The following is a 19,325-nucleotide window of genomic DNA, read 5'->3' on the forward strand; positions in this document are numbered from 1 at the left end:
AGTTGAGCAGCGGAAAAACTTGAGCTGAATATTTAATCAAACAAGTGGGCCTATTTATACCTGCTGTGATTCACTTACCATTTCTTTTAAAGTTGACGAACTCCTCCTTAAAGCTTTTGTGTTCCACCTTATTTATTTAAAAAAAAAAAAAAAAAAAAAGGAAGACATAAAATTCCCCGACTGGATCCACTCTTCTGATTTGCTGCTGCTCTCGCTAGCATGGGGTTTTTTTTTTCAATCTTTTCACATGCTTTCCTGGTTTTCCTTCTTTTTACAAATAAGCTTATTCCACGAGTTTATTCCTCTCATATCATCCTCATTTGTGGAAGACGTCGGGCTTTGGACGATTACAGGCAGTTAGACAACCAGGCAATGTTCCCTCCCTTTATTGACGGGCTCCCTTTATCACAATTTGCCAGATTTGCAGACAGCCGCTGACTGGCCTCACCTTCCAAACACAGGCAGCTAATAATACTGCTTGCATTTGCCCCCATATGGCTTCATTTAGCAGATTTTTTTTTTTTTTTTTTTTTTATTGCTGGAGGGAGGATGGGGTGCTCTTTTTTAAGGGGTGGGCCGGGGGGCATATATTATGAGTGAGAGGTATGATCATTTTTAAGGAGATGATTCTTCAAAGTGTTAAACAATCTGAAATTTAAAAAAAAAATCAAAAGCCAACCAATAGATTCATATTCATCAGTTTGATAAAATACTGGAATTGAAACTCGAATGTTGAATCAGTAAGGAATCAGAACAAAAAATCTGGTGTTTATTGAAAAAAAAAGAGGTGGAAAAGAGCGAAACAAATATTAAAAACAAACAAACACGCTGCAAGTGCGATGTGAGCGCAGCCCTGAGATGAAGATGAGGAGGAGGAGGGGGGCGACTTTGAGATGACATTGAGGCTGTGTAGATGGGAGTTGAGTCTGTGGTTGTTGATGTTAGACAGTCGCACAAGGCGAAGCGGCTGCTGCCCGTGTTGATTCAGCCTCCTCCTCCTCTTCCTCCTCCTCTTCCTCCTCCTGGTCTTCAGCACTGCTCCCCGCTGGACAGCTCCTGCTTGGGCACCTCGAACGCTGCATGGTCCCTTTAAGTATTTTAATGGAAGTAAAATCTATTGATGTTCCAAGACATATTGGGAGTTTACAACTTCATCCGCGGGAGGAATCTACGGATACCTCGCTTCGAGATTCGCGGCAGGCAGCGTATCCTCGGCGGCGCAGATCACAGGTTCATTGTGAGTAAACCAGGTGCTTTATTTTTGCGTCTGTTTGTGCGTGTGCGCGTCTTTGAACCCTCATATAAAAGGGTCTCCTTAATGCACGATTCCCTTTTTATGTCTTTGACAATGGCTGTGGTGAAATTGAACGATGTCACTATGTTCTTGGGGTCAGTGTGAGCACCGCATGATGAGCTCTGCACCTACACGCTGTAGCCAATTAAATGAAGAATTGATTACTGATATCGAGTCTGCTGGATGCTGCAAAGGGGGAGACGGATTCTCGTGCGTTTAATAAAGCGTTTGCTTCTCAATTATTCGGGCAGAATGGGATGGCTATTTGTGCAGCCTGATGCGTAAAGCTTTTACGCATTGGACATCCCTTTGTCTCCACTGTGCGTTTTGTGTTCCAGTTTATTTGAGACCTCTCTGTATCCCTGCTGCGTTGAATTCTGTTTGTGGAAAACTATTTGGAGAATCTGCAGGTGGCAATTGCTGGACATCACTTCGTTATGCTTAATTCTCGCTGGCTCCATTGCTACGGTGCGTCTTGCGCTTCGTGTTTTGGATCATATCATATGTCTGAAAGTTTCCCCCTTTTTCGTTGATGTTGGTGGTGTCAGTTTTCCTATTATATTTGGTGTTTTTGGACTTTGTTTAGCCTATCATGTGTGTAATGATCTGGATTTGGCTGCTGTTCATTTACGCGCAATCTGTCGTCTGTGTTGTAGTTACGGGATTAAGTCCAGCATGACTTTGCCATCGATTTTTTGTGTGTGTGCGTGTGTGTGTGTGTGTGTGTGTGTGTGTGTGTGTGTGTGTGTGTGTGTGTGTGTGTGTGTGCGTGCGTGTGTGTGTGAGTGTGTGTGCTTTTGATTCCAATGTGAATGAAAATGTAGTGATGGAGCCAAATGTTCATGAGGTGCTTTCGTCTGCGATTTAAACGCGCATTCCAAGTTAATTCAATATATATTTGAATTGAATTAACATTGTTTTATTGCACCTTAATGACTGTAGTGCATATTTGCCTCATTAGTAGCCTTTTCAGCCCCCCCTGAAAATTCGACCAACTGCTCTATTCACGCTTCCAGGTTAACGGCGACTGACGAGCCGTGTGTACACGGGCTTCATCTCCAGACATTTGGTCCAAAGGTTAGATCTATAAACCGCGAAGCTGCTTTCTACGTGGACTGGTGCTGAAGCCTCCCGTCCGACTGCCAGGACCTCTGCCAAATCCAGAGACATGGCGACGAACGGCACCAAAACGGATGGACAAGTCACAGAACTGAACGAAGTGGCCACTAATAATGAAAAGCCCAAGTCATTGGACGTGAAATCCGAAAATAAGAAAAAGGAGTTGCCTGATAGAGAAACATGGGGGGGGAAATTTGATTTTCTTCTGTCTTGTGTGGGTTATGCAATTGGACTGGGGAACGTTTGGAGATTTCCCTATCTCTGTGGAAAAAACGGCGGAGGTAAACATTCTTTTTTTTTCATTGCTATTTAAAGCAAACTGCACGGCTCATTCAGCTCCATGATGCATACTATAGTCGAGCCATGATGACATGAAAGGAATGCGTATCACCAACGTTTACAATGTGCTGTGTTTGAAGTTCAGAACAGTTTCAGCATGAGATTTTCATTCATAACATATTTTACTTTCCACCTCCATCCAGGAGCCTTCTTGATTCCCTATTTTTTGACTCTCATATTTGCTGGGATGCCCTTGTTTCTACTGGAATGCTCCCTGGGTCAATACACCTCTATTGGAGGGCTTGGTGTGTGGAAACTGGCTCCTATGTTTAAAGGTATCTCACCTAGAAATATAATTGTTTCTTGATACCAGGTGTATCTGCTTTGATGTCACATATAGTTTTTTGCAATAGGTCATGTTGATAGAGTCTTTCCTAGAAGTAATTAACAGGATTTAGGAGGCCACATAACACATCGGATAATACTGCCTTATTCATTTCTGTGTGATAGGTGTGGGCCTTGCCGCAGCTGTCCTTTCCTTCTGGCTTAACATTTACTACATTGTAATCATTGCCTGGGCTATCTACTACCTTTACAACGCCTTCTCGGCTGTAAGTAACTGTGCACTCATGTGACGCTGAAATCAGTATAGGGTCAAGGTTGTTAAGGCATCAACGGCTGCGATGGCTAGAGGAGTTTATATATAAATACATAAACACGTATATATGGAATGGAGGAAAAAAAACCAACATGATTTCTCTTTTTCAGGACCTTCCATGGAGCTCTTGTAACAATCCATGGAACACTGACAAATGTTACACAAACTACTCCATTGCAGACACAACCAACCTCACTAGTGCAGTGGTAGAGTTCTGGGAGTAAGATATTGACTGTTTTCTCTTGCTTTAAAGTATCCTGACCTGCATGCATCCCTGAGATATATAAAAGACAGCCAGACTGCATGGTTCTATCTCTTTGTGTGTAATAGTCTTATTGTTGCTCGCTCTGACTCGTAGGCGCAATGTGCATGAAATGACCGATGGCTTGGAAAAACCAGGCCAGATTCGAGTGCCACTGGCAATAACACTGGCCATCGCTTGGGTCCTTGTGTACTTCTGTATCTGGAAAGGGGTTGGCTGGACAGGGAAGGTAAGACATTTGCTAGATTTGGGTATTTGAGATCCTGTACTGATGCTCAATAAGGAGCAGTATGTGGCAGGAATGCAATATCAGTCCATCTAATTTCATAATATCAATCATTTAGGTTTCCGTCGGCATTGTCCAGATTGATTTTAAAATAAGAGACATCAAACCCCTTGTGTTCACTAATCCTGATCTGCCTCATGGTGGCTCTTCTAATTCCAATTCTCCTGACAGTATCAATACTGAGTGTGGATTCATGATAGGAGGAGGAGCAACAAACAGCCTTCAGTACGGTTTTGTCATGTCCCTTCACTCAGAGCAGTTTCCCTCCCTTATGGTGCCACATTTCCAAAGTCTAGAGCATCACGTGACCATAGCAAATAAAATTAGTTTTGGTCACAACATACCCCATTTCTCTGCCAATTTTGCTAAAAAAAAAAAAAAAAAAATGCTTGCACAGTGTCACAAATGAACAGAAGACAGAGGGAGCTGATTCAAAGTGAAGCTGCAGTGATATTTGGAATCTGCTTTGCTCTTTATTTCTTTTATTTCAGACGACATAAATCTAGAGGCCTCGTCAAAATGCCTCTCTCAATAGGGGGCAATTCTGTTTGTATCATAAATTTACATAAGGTGCAGTATCCTGCTAATAACACTCTCACATTTTGTAGGTTGTTTACTTCTCAGCTACGTATCCCTACTTCATGCTCTTCATTCTGTTCATCCGTGGGGTGACCCTACCTGGGGCTAGAGACGGAATTCTATTCTATATCACCCCCGATTTTGAGAAACTCAAAGAATCTGAGGTAATGACACATTATTATATATGATTCATAGATGTATACTTGAGTGAACAGAGCTGATAGATCTAAATGTTTCACCATCAGGTATGGCTGGATGCAGCAACCCAGATCTTTTTCTCTTACGGACTGGGATTGGGGTCACTTATAGCTCTGGGCAGCTACAACCCTTTCAATAACAATGTTTACAGGTAAGACAGATGATGAATTAGGAGTAGGAGATTGATTTTTTTTTCTTTTTTTGCTGAATTTAATATATGTGCAAATCTCAGCAGCTGAATGAAGCAGTAATTAAATCGGTGCTATTTTACCCCCATGAAAGACCCATATTCAAGGGCACTGGGGAAGAGCTCTGAGAGGTCCCATTAATGTGAGTTGCTGGCATGATTATAATAACAATCTAAGAGGAAGACTGTTTCTGTGTAGTGGAGAGAAAAACAGCAGCTCTGATTGCAAGGCCTGAGTGTTTTCTCCAGCAGCCCAATAGTTCTGGGTCACAAAAACAACCAGTTACATAAAAAAAAAAAAAATCATGACATTTTGGTGCATGTTTTTAATTGATCTATGTTGCTACTTCTATATCTATGTTTATATATATTATTCTAGTGTGTTTTTCATGAGAAATTGAAATATATTTGCCACATATGTCAAATATCTGTATGCTCAAAAGGAATAATAAAACTCAGCTGGTCTTTCAGATCTCTCCTCTGTTTTCAGGGAAGTTCAACACATTTAAAAAAAAAAAAAAGAAAAAAATCATCAAAGTCAAGTTAAATTTTTAACAACGGGCCTATTTTATATTTCCTCTCCCCAGAGACTCTGTCATTGTGTGCTGCATCAACTCATGTACCAGCATGTTTGCTGGCTTTGTAATCTTCTCTATTGTTGGCTTCATGGCACATGTCACAAAGAAAGAAATTGCCGACGTAGCAGCTTCAGGTAACTACGGATTGAAAATATGCCTTTTGTAGATGTTCGCAAAATGGTGCTCTGTCACTGATAAACACTGCTTTTTCCATCACCTTTACATGAGAATACCTGCAGTTATATCACAGTGCTGCAGGAATAACAAGACGGTTGCTTTTCCTGTTTTCTATCCAGGCCCTGGTTTAGCGTTTTTGGCCTACCCAGAGGCTGTAACCCAGCTGCCAGTGTCTCCTCTCTGGGCCATTCTGTTCTTCTCTATGCTGCTCATGCTGGGGATAGACAGTCAGGTAAGGGGCTTGCTGATGATCCGCTATCGTGCTGACCTAAATATTTAAATGCAGGTACATATCATGCAGCTTCCCCCCTGCTCCCTGCACGATAAGCATGCAATTTGCTTCTTGTGGACAGATATAGCTGTGCTTTGACATTAACTGTCAAGTCTTTTTAATGCAACTTTATCACCTCCATGTGCCTGCAGGTTTCACAGTGTATGTGTCTTTACTGATATCTGATATTTAGGTTTGAATAGGCCAAATATATATATATATATATATATATATATATATATATATATATATATATATATATATATATATATATATATATATACTCACAGCCAAACTGTGGCATTACCACATCATTTTATAATAAAAGACATCAATTATGTCCCTGTTCTACATGTCAGGGAAAAAGCACTTTTGCATATCAGAGCTATTGTCAAAATGGCCTCCAAGAAGTGGATGCTTGGTCATTCAGAAGATCATGTTAGTGTTTTTAAGCCGTGGTTTGCTGTCACTGCAATTCTTTGCCATTTGTCATCCTCAGTCATCCTAAAAAAGCTTTTTCAGAGAATATGTTTTGTAATGGGCAGCACAATTTGCCAAATTTAAATCAAATTCACAATGTGGTCCACTGCATCATGGTATTGCAGCAATGTCCTGTCTACACATAGTATTCTACAGATGGAAGAAAAGAAAAGATCACCACAAAAATCAAACCATTATCATTTGAATGGTTTTTTTTAATTTTCAATGAAAATGACAATAATTATGTAAAAATCAGCATGCATTACTATTGGCAATCATATAGCAACATCAGTTGGATTTATCAAAATTAGAGATCTTTTCCAAATTATGACTCCTTATTTTTCAAGTACTGCAATAAGCTGTAAGATTCATATCAAAAATGTACATTTTCATGAATTACAAACAAACAACAAGGTTTAATTACTACACACAGTCACTCATTCTGCGATTCTGTCTTTCAGTTCTGCACTGTTGAGGGTTTCATTACTGCTCTGGTAGATGAATTTCCCAGAGTTCTTAGGGGCAGACGAGAGATCTTCATCGCAGTGGTCTGTCTGGTGTCGTATGTGATCGGACTTTCAAATATCACACAGGTACAGCAGCTGACTCTCTATATAGCACCAGATTAAACAAAGCATCAGCATGAAAATCAGTATTTGAAGGATTGAAGACTGGAAGTTAAATCCCCTTGTCTATGTTGAAGACCAGATCCGATTTAGATTTGCAGATTTTATGACTTGTTCACGTTATCAGATTATTTTATTACATGCAATATTATGTCCTGTCTTCACAAAGAGTCTTTTAATGACACTGAGCCCTTTTCTGTTACCAGGGTGGCATCTATGTGTTCAAACTCTTTGACTACTACTCTGCCAGTGGGATGTGTCTGCTGTTCTTGGTCTTCTTTGAATGCATCTCCATATCCTGGTGTTACGGTGTGTATTGTCAATGTCTCTTCCAAGTAAAAAAATTAAAAATGTGAATTTTATTCTGTCTTATTTAACAGATGAGCCTGACTTTTTCATCTAAGGTTAGAAAAGCTTACACCTTTCCAAAGATATTTGCTCTGCACAGCCTCAAGGTCATGAGCAATGATCTGTTCCACCTCGCCATCCTCATCATCATGCATGGCAGGCCAGCAGCAAATTGAAATAAATTGGATATGAATATTTTGATCATAGATTCATTTGTCTCACAGGTGTGAACAAGTTCTATGACAACATCCAGGAGATGATTGGCTACAAGCCGTGTATATGGTGGAAGATGTGTTGGGTCGTGTTCACCCCCCTCATTGTCGCTGTGAGTACTCGCAGCTAATACAACAGTACATCTAAAGTCATGGCATGAAAAATGAAACAATAAATAAAGTCAATATTGCCTGCCTACAGTCATGTCAGACTGGGACATTGCTGCCTGTAGTCAGTGGTGTCAGGATGCATAAAGCGTCTCATGTCTCCCACAGGGGGTGTTCTTGTTCAGCGCAGTACAAATGGTTCCTCTCAAAATGGGGGATTACGTATTCCCGGGCTGGGGTCAGGGAGTGGGCTGGCTCATGGCGCTGTCCTCCATGGTTCTCATACCAGGATACATGATCTATATGTATCTCGGGCTCAAGGGCACTTATAAAGAGGTGAGACAGTCTTGTGAATTAAGTAGGGGGGTGGTTATGAAAGCTTTTACTGCCAAATTTTGGAGGATGAGGTTCCATTTCTACCTGTAACCTCAAATCTATCTCACTTATCTTGTTTCTCTCCCAGCGACTGCGGATAATGCTTCAGCCTCCTGCAGTTGTCAAGCGACCTCAAGAGAATGGACCTGAGCAGCAGGTGGAGACCAACACAGCTAACCTTTCCAGCCCGGCAAACCCAGCTCCAGCTAACCCTGCCAGCCCCACCAATCCAGCTCCTGCAAACCCGGCCAGCCCGACCACTCCTGCCCCAGTCAACTCAACCAGCCCTGTGACCCCTGCCAACCCAGCTCCACCTCCAGCAAATCCAGCTGCCGCTGCAACAAGCCCAGTGAACCCTGCAACTACTCCCACTGTCACCAGCACCATCACTACCATCACCACCACGGCTAACCTCACAACCACAACAGTTAGCCCGACCAGCCCACCCCCAAACCCAACCAGCCCAACAGAGCCTGTCAACCCCCCAAACCCAACAAGTCCATCCTCTAACCTGACCAATGCAGAAGCCAACGTGTAGACAACAAAGAAACCCTCATGGAGCATGTAGAACAAAAGAGAACATTACAAAGGACTTCCAAGATTTTAATTGATTCACCTACCTCCGGGGGCAATATGTGATCAAAACAGATTTTCAAACCATGTTTAATTTTCCTGCATTTGTAAAACCAAACCAATGATGTCTTATTGTTGGTTTGGATTCTGAAAAAAGACTGTTAGTGTTCACAAATACAACCATAAAACTGAATTGAAAAATGTAAACATACTGTGTGATACTGTGAGAAAAGAAAAAATATATAGAGATATAGACTAGAGATTTGTTGAATATCTTCATGAATCGAGTAAATACTGTGTGAATATAGTAGATGAAGTAGTGAAAAAAATTGACATCACTGGAGAGTGCAAAGGATGGCGTCAATTTTACTGTGGGTGTTTACTAAAACTCACACAGTTGTCTCTTCTCCAAACGTTGCACTCTGTAAGGAAAACCACAATGTGAACAGGGAGCTCTGAGTAAGCACAATGCCAATAAGAAGTTCATGTTTAGGAGCAATCTGGAGCGATCCAGTATTTGTTGCAAAAGATGTTGTGTGTGAGAGAGACTGTTATTTTTCCTTCCTGTTTTTCAGTAAGAAAGAGAAAACTTTTATGTGATTGAAACATTTTTAGAATTATTTTTAGGATGTTTTATACTATATGTTGTGATGGAGGACCAAAATCAATAGGCAGACAAAAGCAAAAACTATGCCATTTAGTGTTTGGTTGGCAAAGCACATGGTACAAAGAAGTACAAAAAAAAAAAAAAAAAAAAAGAAAGAAAAAAGCACAGGGTTAGAAAAATGATTTACTATCCCTTCATGCTGACAGTCAATCCTGTTTACGTTTTGCATGCTTTCCTCAGGAACATCAGTGAAAAATTTCTGAAATGTCTCCTGACTAAAAAAAGAAAGAAGAAGATGAAGAAGAAGAAGAAGAAGAAGAAGAAGAAGAAGAAGAAGAAGAAGAAGAAGGCCTTAAGCCAATAGACCAATTTCAACTAGTCTGTTTACATGACTGGGCAGAACAAAAATATCACATTGTATGTTAGCACAAAAACCTGGACCAACTCTGTGTTTAAGTACAGTCATTCTTTTTTTATGTGTAATGATCAATTATAGTTTGATCAATATGTATTCAGCAATACATATGTAGATGTATATGTGCAGGCCAGTAAGCAAAGTGGTCTTTTTCTGTTGTTGTTTCTGTTGTCTTTGCTTTACTAGTGAAAAGCACAAAGCTTTAATTTCCCCAGACTTTTGCTATGGCGTGTTAGGACAATGTCAGTTTGTTTCTACGGCAGCTAATGTGAAAGGAATCTGGTTGAACAGAACATGTGTACCTTGAAAAGCAAAACAACTGAGCGAAAAATGTGAAACAGCTACAGTTCATGTCCTGTGAATTTTGTATAAAGTTACTCTACCACAGTTTTCTCTGGAACTTTGTTGTAAAACTGTACTGTGTAAAACATGTAACTGTGAATGTCTGTAATACATTGGAAGTTAATGTCTAAATGTTGAAAAAATGGAGTTGCTGTTTTCTGCAATAATATTTTGATCACAGAAGCTAAAGTACATATCTTACAGAAATATACGAGACGATGATGACAATGAAGATACTGACGATTATATTAAAAATAGAAACTATGTCTAGTAAAATAATATTGTTTTGTATATTTTTAACTGTCTCACTGCCTAATGTAAAACATAATATAAACATGATATGTATTTAAATGGTGTCACATGATAAAGCACGATTGTTATGTTATACAAACAGAAAACGATTGAAAAAATAAAAAATGATAGAAAATATAAATACAAAACAAGCCTGACATATGTCCCTAAAAGCATGTGTGTTTCAAGGAGCTTCTCACCGCTGTTATCAGAAAATAACTCAAATTAGTGATGGCTATTTGTTTTTAAATTAATCTCATTCCTGTACCAAATGTCCTTCATATTTCGTCTCCCTGTTTATTTAGTCAAGCATATCTTATTCAAAGAAATCGATTTTTCGTATATGAAAACTGACCTCTATTTGTTTGTTGTGAGCCTTAATGAGTCTCCTCAGGTATTTTGAGAACTGATTTGTATTAGTTTTAGTGTTTTTACTCTAATGCATAGTTCATATTTTAATTATTGTTCATTCTTGTTTTAGTTGTTGAAAGCTGAAAAATTGCTGTTGATCATTCTAGTCTCGTTTTCCTCAACAAAATTAATACGAACTCAGATATGCTGTCCTCCTGAACAGATTGTTTCAACCGTACAGTCACGTTTCTGCTCAATACCTGATCACATTTGAGGAATCCAATAAGATTATGATTGGTGGTAAAGTGGAAAAATAATGCTGAAGAACTTGGTTGATAGATGTTGGAATGAGTCTTGGTGGGACACCTAAGATGAAACCAAACCTTTTCTAATAGTTTTGCTCGAAGATGAAATACAGGTTAACTACCCCAAAAAAAACAAAAAAACGAAATAGACACTACAGCAATGAAAAAGAGAAATTTAAAAGAGGATGAGAGAAAAACGTCTTCTCTGTGGTTTGAGTGTCAGAAACACCAGCTGATAAAGAGGCCTCTGCGAGCAAGAAAAACATCACCACAAAACAGCTCTTGCCCAGGGCCCTGGTGAGCCCACCCGCCCCATCTCCCCAACCTCTTATGGCTCAGTGTGTATTTATGTGTGTGAGAGCGAATGAGTGTCTGCATTCGTGTGTGTGTGTGTGTGTGTGTGCACCCGAGTCTTCTCCCCCACCTCCTGCAGTTGCTGCTTCCATTAGCTTCCAGTGTGATAAAAGAAACGGCACCAGCTGACACCACCACAATGACTTGCCATGGATAAAAGAATGAGATGTCCCCTCTACTAGCTCGTGGCAAATTGTGTGCGTGTGTGTGTGTGTGTGTGTGTGTGTGTGTGTGTGTGTGTGTGTGTGTGTGTGTGTGTGTGAGAGAGAGAGAGAGAGAGAGAGGGGGGGGGGAGAAGAGGTTAGGGACAGAAAACTATGTGTTCGAGTGGACGAGGGTTTGAATAATGTCCCTAATGGCAGCTCACATCAACTAGCCACTGATGGATGACTTACTAGCCTCCCTTATTCCCAGCTGAGTAATTTAGCATCATTACCTATGAAAACCAGTCCACACTGAGACAACCCAAACTGATGTCTTATGGCCACAAGAGTCATAGATCATCATTTTCGGCACAGGGAGGACAGGAAGAGGAAGAGGAAGCTCTTGATTAGGGAGCAATCTAGCAGAACACAATAAGTTTCACGTTTTCAGCAATAGAGACGGATTTACATTTTTAAAATTTCATTTTTTACAACCCATGTTTTTTAAAAGGTTTCATGCTTAAGCAGTGTACAAAATTAGTTTTTCTGCCACAGTAGATTTACAAATAGTTGACCTATTTCTTAATTTCCCTTCCTCCAATGACCAAGACTCAAATGTTACTCTGAATTCTGTGACCAATCGACTGTGTGACCTGATTAAGATTCTCAGCCATATTGCAACCGCAAATATTCTTATCATGCTGTCTTATATTACTGAGAAAGGGACCTCTACACAATTTTGTGGGACTAAAATAGGATATTATTCTGTGGGCTCTTTGCAGACAGAGGCCCTGAAACGATACAATGTTATACTATATGATATGATATGATACGATAACAGCAGATGCAATGCAATATGATGCAATACGATACGATGCATCACAATGTGATGTGATTTGATGCAATGTGATGTGATACACTATGATGTGGTATGATATAATACCACTTTATTGTCAGATGTCGATCAATTTTGCTTCGCACCCTTGGGCGTGGTGGTTAGAAGCCATAATTGCAAGAGGATGTTGGGGCCTGATATGATTTGTTTAGTTGAACTACGCCTCTGAAGCTCTCTGAGTCTGAATGCTCAAGCTGCTATCAGCGATGTTATCTCAAGATCATGACTTAATTATCTAGGGTTTATCTTGATAACGGGTTAATTTATTTTGTTATCATTAAGAAGCAAATTTTCTTTTCAAGCTTTACTGTCCTGAGATCAGGATTGCCAAGCCATTATGAACTAGTTAACCAGAAAATGGATGTAATGTTCTCATGATAAATTAGGTGATTATCTAGAAGAAATTAGGCTCATACCCTTTTTCCACTGCTCACATCAACGAACATACAGGGTTTTTTTTTTAAATCCTCATACACCTGTTTTTTTTTCTCCACTGTCACAAGTTAGACAGCACAACATACAGAAAAAAGAGTAAACCAAGAGTAAAAGAAAAAAAAAAAGCATAGAGGGCAGTGTTTTTTTTCTTTTTGGTATTTCAGTGGGTACCATTTTATATCCTTTGCTCCAGACTTTTATCTTTAGTTTCAAATCCAGTGACTGTTGGAATGCTACTCAAACAGAGACGGGTTGGATTTTGAACCAGAGGGGGAAAAAAAAAACGCATAAATGGTTAGAAAGTCTAAAAATTATGCTTCCATTATATTGCTGATAGTGAGGTCTTGATTTTTGTCATGGGGAAATGCCAGTAGCTGCTTTTCTCAAAGATTAAGTCATGCAAGTCTTAGTACAAATGACCATGTGTAACTGAGAATGGCTCATTAAAGCAGTTATAGTGCCGCTAGGACTTTTTCATGGTATGATAACCGTGTGTTATCTGGAGCTTTTTGTTGTTTGTTGTAAAATCTAGCTTGTTTTTTGTTTTGTTTTTTTAAAGAAAGAAATAAAAGTTTTGCCATGAAACAATCAATTTGCATGGAGCAGATCTCACCACACAGGAAGCTCCCACAAGAAAGGGCCATGTAAGTTATGGTAAGCTGAGTTATGAATGGCAGTTGGTAGTTGTTTTTATACCAGGACCTTTTCAAACTGCAGCACACTGTGAAACCAGTATACCGCGAATCCCTTGGTGTGTGTTGATCAGAAATCACTTGACTTTTGTATTTACCTTAATGCAGATGGGAGCCACAGCTGATGAGTACCTGTGTCTACGTTAGGGTCAATTGGCCTGGAACTGAATGCTCTGTAAACCTGTTTACATTCAGACTAATTCCAAATGCTAGCAATTTTTTTTGGGCCAATGAAAACAGGCTTCAGTCACCTTAAGGTAATGCATTAAAGAATTTGGAGATAATGGCATTAAACATCGCTACGAGTGCAACCATGCTTCCATTCGGACCACTTTGTGTTTCAACATTTCACTATCCTACTATCGTTATCACTGGAGAAAAGAGGGAACAGTTTCGATGTGCAGATGATGTCATTTTCATTCGATGTGTCATAATGATGATATGAAGACTGATGCCTACACTGTATAAATAAACTTGACCATAAACTGACTTGAGTTGAACATGTGCATCATTCATCGTTGTACAAGCAGTCATTAATTATCCTGATACCTTTTTCATGCAGTCTCTGGGCTCTGTTTCATAGCCAGATCTGAGCATAGGGACATTGTTTGGTGTTTAGAATTTCTTGGCACTCTCAGTCACGAGCCTATTTTTAAAGTTAAAAAAATTGCTTGCAGTGTGGCCGTAAGAGAGGACACAGAAGAGGCAAACTGGTGATCCATGATGCTTTTATGAAAGGATGACAGAACATTACAGCTTATAAACTGACACAGGCTGCAATGATTAATCCTCATAGCCCACTTAAAGCAAAAAACAAACCAAAAAAAAAGTAATTTTGTGGTGAAGATGAAAAGGCTGATAATTATGTTTATACTTTCTCTGTTTTCACCCCCAGTGCAAAAGGATTTTTTTCATTATAAAGCCCTATTTGGTTTATGTTGTTGTGGGTCACTGAACCTGCATATTTTTGATGTAGATTTTGTGTGATCATTTGGGACATTTTCCCTGTGATGCATTGGGTTTGCCCCAGACTTCTGTCTGAGGTACACTCACCCGAGAATTCAAAGCAAATACATTAATGAATAACTAATCTTTGCAGATGCATGAATCTACATATCAATGTAATCAGGGGATGTTGTGTGCATGGCTATTTCCAGCAGAGGGGCTGAGAGGATGTCAAGCATGCAAAGCCTCTCTGCATATATGCTAATAGGGTACCATTTTTCAACGTGAATATGAACCTTGCTGGAATGTTTACCCGTTCACTTTTAAGGCACCAAAGTGAATTTTGGCAAATGCAAGCAAACTGCTCTGCTGCTCACGCATTAATGCAGACCAGCTCTGAGAAAATAGAGTTCAGTGGGTGCATACTGGGTGAAACTGTGGATTCCCTGTGATTTTACTGTTTGAAGGAGTGTTTTTGTGACACAGCAAATATTGCAGTTCAGGCAGAGAAGCTCAGAGGAAATACATCTCTGCACACATGTTAACATCAGATTCTGAAGAGCTTACCCTGTCACAAATCATGGGGGCTTATCACACTTGCTGTTAAATATCTGTGAATTAACAAATCCTCCTCTTCTGGAAATTATACAGACCCTTCAGAGAGGGCTTTAATTTACATTGCATTGCCCATCCCCTCCCCTGCCTCTTTTGGCAGCCCATAAACCTACATATGAAGGAAACTGTACCTGTCTCATTTTAAGTGTAATGCATTTCTCGTCTATATTTCTGCACATGTATGTATTTGATGTGCAAACGGGACAAGCTTCAGGGCATATTAAACAAGACAGCTGTAATTAAAGTGGATCTCTGTACACGAGAACAAATTTAAAGTCACAATAAATAGCTAACAGTTTTAGCTAATCAGGAAATGTTCCCCTGGTACTGTCAGTTTGCTCTAGTGCGTCTTGTCTTTTGTCACAGCTTATAACGTCTCCCCAATGTGCCAAAGGCTTATGGAGAGTCATTGTAGATTACAGCTTGGGTCAAACACTGAATGCAAATTAGGGCGAGGAAACAGGCGAAAAAAGAATCACGGCGCCAGGAATATTTTGGAAAGAAACTGCGATCTTTTTCTTTTTGTTTGTTATTTAACAGTGAAAGTGTGCTGATATAATACTGGATGTTTACCTGTTCTCTAAATGTCAGAATGTCTTAATCAATGTATTTGAATTCTATTTTTTCGATCTCGAATGCTATTTTAGGGCCATCTAATTTATAGGACAGAGTAGTTCATGCCAAACGTCTGCCATGAGGGGAAATTCCACATGGTGAGCAGGCCATGTTACTCTGGCTCAATGTCACGCACAGTGGGGGCTCTGGATGATCTTGTGCCCTGATGTGAAGCCAGTAGGTGGAGGGCAAGCTCTCCAGTGAAGCTCATCTAATGGCTTCCTCCTAGATTTGCTGCCCAATGGGTTTTAAGCCCTCTGCTTTACCCCAGGCCTTTTCATAGTGGAGTTTGGGCCGCAGGACTTTGATAATGGCTGACAAATTAAAAATGGGAATATTTAGTACCCTGACCTGAAAGAGTCTGTATTCATGAGAATTTAGGTATTCAGTGACACAGTCTCATAGAATTTAACCCACACCTAGAAGTGATTATGTACCTTTAAGTGCCTGTCGGCAAGTATGAGCAAATTATGAGTAACTGTACAGAATATTTTTGTGCACAAGTGTGTGTACAAAAGTGCATACATGAAGGTGTGTAAAAATGTTATTACAGCCAGGAAATGAGAGTAAGGTGGAAGGAGAGGAACAATTGTTTATGATCTGAAACCAGAGTCCCTTAGAAGCCAAAACCTAATCTAAAAGGTGGGCCGTGGGCCAGAAAAAAAAACGTATAGTGACTGCGTTGTTGAATTGCTTTTGCCGGCGTCCATTTTTTTCTTTTTACACTCGTACCAAACTGATATCCTGCACAAAGTGAGACCCTGCCACCTGAACAAAATATGAAAAAATAATTATAAAGGGGGTGCAGTCTTTAGCACTGTTGCATCACAGCAAGAAGGTTCTGGGTTCGCTCGGGCACGGATCTTTCTGTGTGGAGTCTGCATGTTCTCCCTGTGCCTGCATGGGTTCTCTCTGGGTACTCCGGCTTCCTCCCACAGTCCAAAGACATCAAGAGGGGACGAGGCTGATTAATACTCTAAATTGACCGTAGGTGTGACTGTGAGTGTGAGTGGTTGTCTGTCTCTATGTGTTGGCCCTGCAATGGACTGGCAACCTTTCCAGGGTGAACCCCGCTTCCCACCTGAATGCCGCTTGGATAGGCTCCAGCCCCCCCACGACACTTACCAGGATAAGCTGAAGACAATGGATGGATGGCTGGATGAAATTATAACAGATTCTACATATTAAAAGAACTTAAAAAGAGTGCACCATATTAATATTTTAGATTTTTATTCTTAATTAGGCCTGTCATTATTTAGTAATTACACCTGCCCGGACAAATGCTGACCTTATGGCAGGAGAAATATGGCCTTTTGGCCCCACTTTGGGCAGCTCTGCCCTAATACCATAGTTACTTTATTTCAGTGTTGTTTGATAATAGTATGTTAGCGTCATGATAAAATGTTAGTGTGCAACCAAATTTATATTGATTATGTTCAGCACCCAGTTATATGCAAATGAGACAAAGTTACATCCAAATGTGCTTTGCATGTATTATCCCTACTGTTGAATGACATTCTCACTCATGCAGTTATGTCCTTGACTGCACATTATGACAGTGCAGAATAAGACACAGATATTTGAACCAAATCACATGAACAAATAGCCCCCTCCTGAAAGTATGAACCCAAAACTGAGATAAACACAAAGGATACATACAGTGCTATGCTGTGGGAGATGTTTTGAAGGCCTTTTAAGATGCAGTTTACTCTTTCTGACATGCAGAAACCACACAGGCAACTTTTATAGAAGCACTGTCATATGCAAACAAGCTCATTCATTCCCTGTCTGCCTCACTCTCTTCCTTAAACAATAAACGCACACAAACACAACACACACACACACACACACGATGATTAAGAGGTCTGAGGGGCTTCAGGGCATGCTTGGACTCGGGGCTGCAGTGAATCATGGCTATGATGTGGTGCATGCTTTCTATTCTGATCTGTCATGGAGGTTTGGGAACTGTGCTCACTGATGAGCGAGCTCGACCAGGCAGGGCCACAGCAGGCTGCCCAGGCTGTCCTTCCCCTCCCCGAGGCACCCCAGCTCTACTCCCTCCCCTCCCTCCCCTGAGTCTAACAGTGACAGGTAAGACGCCCTTAGAGGAGTCTGCACACTTCAGGACTGAGAGGAAGCAGGGGTCAAAAAGGTTGACACTGAGCCAAACACAGGTGCACACTGATTGCATTCATTAGTGGCTCCTCAGCAACACAAAAGTCATAAGATACATACTGACATTGGGTTGACAGAATGAATACAAATATACTAGCAGGGCCTTATATGTATGAAACAGATGACATAGGCCCACCAGGAAGTTTGCATCAGAATCGGCCAAAAACCAGGGATTTTACATGGATTTTTGGATTCCTGCAAAGTACAAGCCCTGAGGAAAACATATGTTTTTGAGGTTTGCATATTTGTTTTGCAACATAATCTTCACTTATGAACACCACTTTTCTAATTTTGGAATCATAAAAACAATTGTTTGAAGTGCATAACTAATGCTATACTATCAGTGAACTACATCAAAGATGCTACAGTATCACTACAACCAAGCATGCTTTCTTTCTCTTTCTTCTTCTGTGGTCGGCATGATGCATTTTTGACACTTAAACAAACTTAGAAATTTACAAGTGTGACTTAGTTAATGCAGCTCGGGCACAGAATCGTTCTGTGTGGAGTCTGCTGTTCTCCCTGTGCCTGTGTGGGTTCTCTCTGGTACTCCAACTTCCTCCCACCGCCCAAAGACATCAAGAGGGGACAAGGCTGATTGATACTCTAAATTGATCATAGGTGTGACTGTGAGTGTGAATGGTTGTCTGTCTATATGTGTTGGCCCTGCAATGGACTGGCGACCTGTCCAGGGTGTAACCCGCCGATAGGCTCCAGCCCCCCTGTGACCCTTAACAGGAATAAACGGAAGAAAATGGATGGATGGATGGATGGACTTAGTTAATGTTGCCCGACAAAATGTTAATCTATATTACAACAGACCTTATTTTAGGTCTTTAAAACCCTTTAAAAAAATGTTCATTGACTTGGAAAGGAGGGAACCAGAAATTCAACAATGCTTACTTATTTCCAGGTTTTAAGACTCATTGCTGCACCTGTATCCATTATAAAAACGGTGGTGCAGTGGTCAGCACTGTCACCTCACAGCAAGAAAGTTCTGGGTTTGAGTCCCGGCTCGGGCACGAGATCTTCCTGTGTGGAGTCTCCATGTTCTCCCTGTGCAAGTGTGGGTTCTCTCTGGTACTCCAGCTCCCTCCCACCGTCCAAAGACATGCAATTGAGGACTAGGCTGATTGATGCTCTAAACTGACCATAGGTATGAATGTGAGTGTGAATGGTTGTCTGTCTATATGTGTTGACCCTCCAATGGACTGGCGACCTGTTCAGGGTGAACCCTGCCTCTCGCCGCTGGGAGAGGCTCCAGCCCCCCCGCGACCCTTAACAGGATAAGCCGAAGAAAATGGATTGATGGATGGATAGATGGATGGGTGGATGGATCAGCAATTGTCTAATATTTGTTGGTAAATGTACATATTTGCATACACAGTTATCATGTAACCTCCATTCGTTGGTAGTTATTTTGAAATATGAATGTTTAATGGCACCAATGCTGAGAAGCCTAAAATACTATGAAACAGATTACCTGATGAAGTTTTAATATATGTCGTCATTGTTTCTTTGGCATCCAATTAACA

General features: G+C 40.5%; 1 protein-coding gene across 2 annotated transcripts; it reads left to right on the forward strand.

Annotated features, from left to right (window-relative positions):
* The first annotated feature begins 627 nt into the window (after window positions 1–627).
* slc6a1a (solute carrier family 6 member 1a) lies at window positions 628–11,462 on the forward strand. 2 transcript variants are annotated; one of them, XM_086213605.1, is made up of 15 exons: window positions 628–1,237; window positions 2,311–2,694; window positions 2,896–3,027; window positions 3,203–3,303; window positions 3,461–3,570; window positions 3,709–3,841; window positions 4,507–4,641; window positions 4,723–4,826; window positions 5,450–5,574; window positions 5,737–5,849; window positions 6,830–6,961; window positions 7,201–7,303; window positions 7,567–7,667; window positions 7,831–7,998; window positions 8,126–11,462. In XM_086213605.1, the coding sequence occupies exons 2-15, from the start codon at window positions 2,463–2,465 to the stop codon at window positions 8,573–8,575; spliced, it is 2,139 nt and encodes a 712-aa protein (XP_086069731.1). In that variant the 5' UTR covers window positions 628–1,237; window positions 2,311–2,462; the 3' UTR covers window positions 8,576–11,462. The 2 variants fall into 2 exon arrangements, with proteins under 2 accessions (XP_086069731.1, XP_086069732.1); XM_086213606.1 differs by lacking the exon at window positions 628–1,237 and adding an exon at window positions 1,404–1,762.
* Window positions 11,463–19,325: the final 7,863 nt, after the last annotated feature.

The sequence above is a fragment of the Aulostomus chinensis genome, chromosome 9 (assembly GCF_037954235.1).
Source record: "Aulostomus chinensis isolate RoL2024-O1b breed Wild chromosome 9, RoL_Achi_v1.0, whole genome shotgun sequence".
NCBI classification, from domain to species: Eukaryota; Metazoa; Chordata; class Actinopteri; order Syngnathiformes; family Aulostomidae; genus Aulostomus; species Aulostomus chinensis.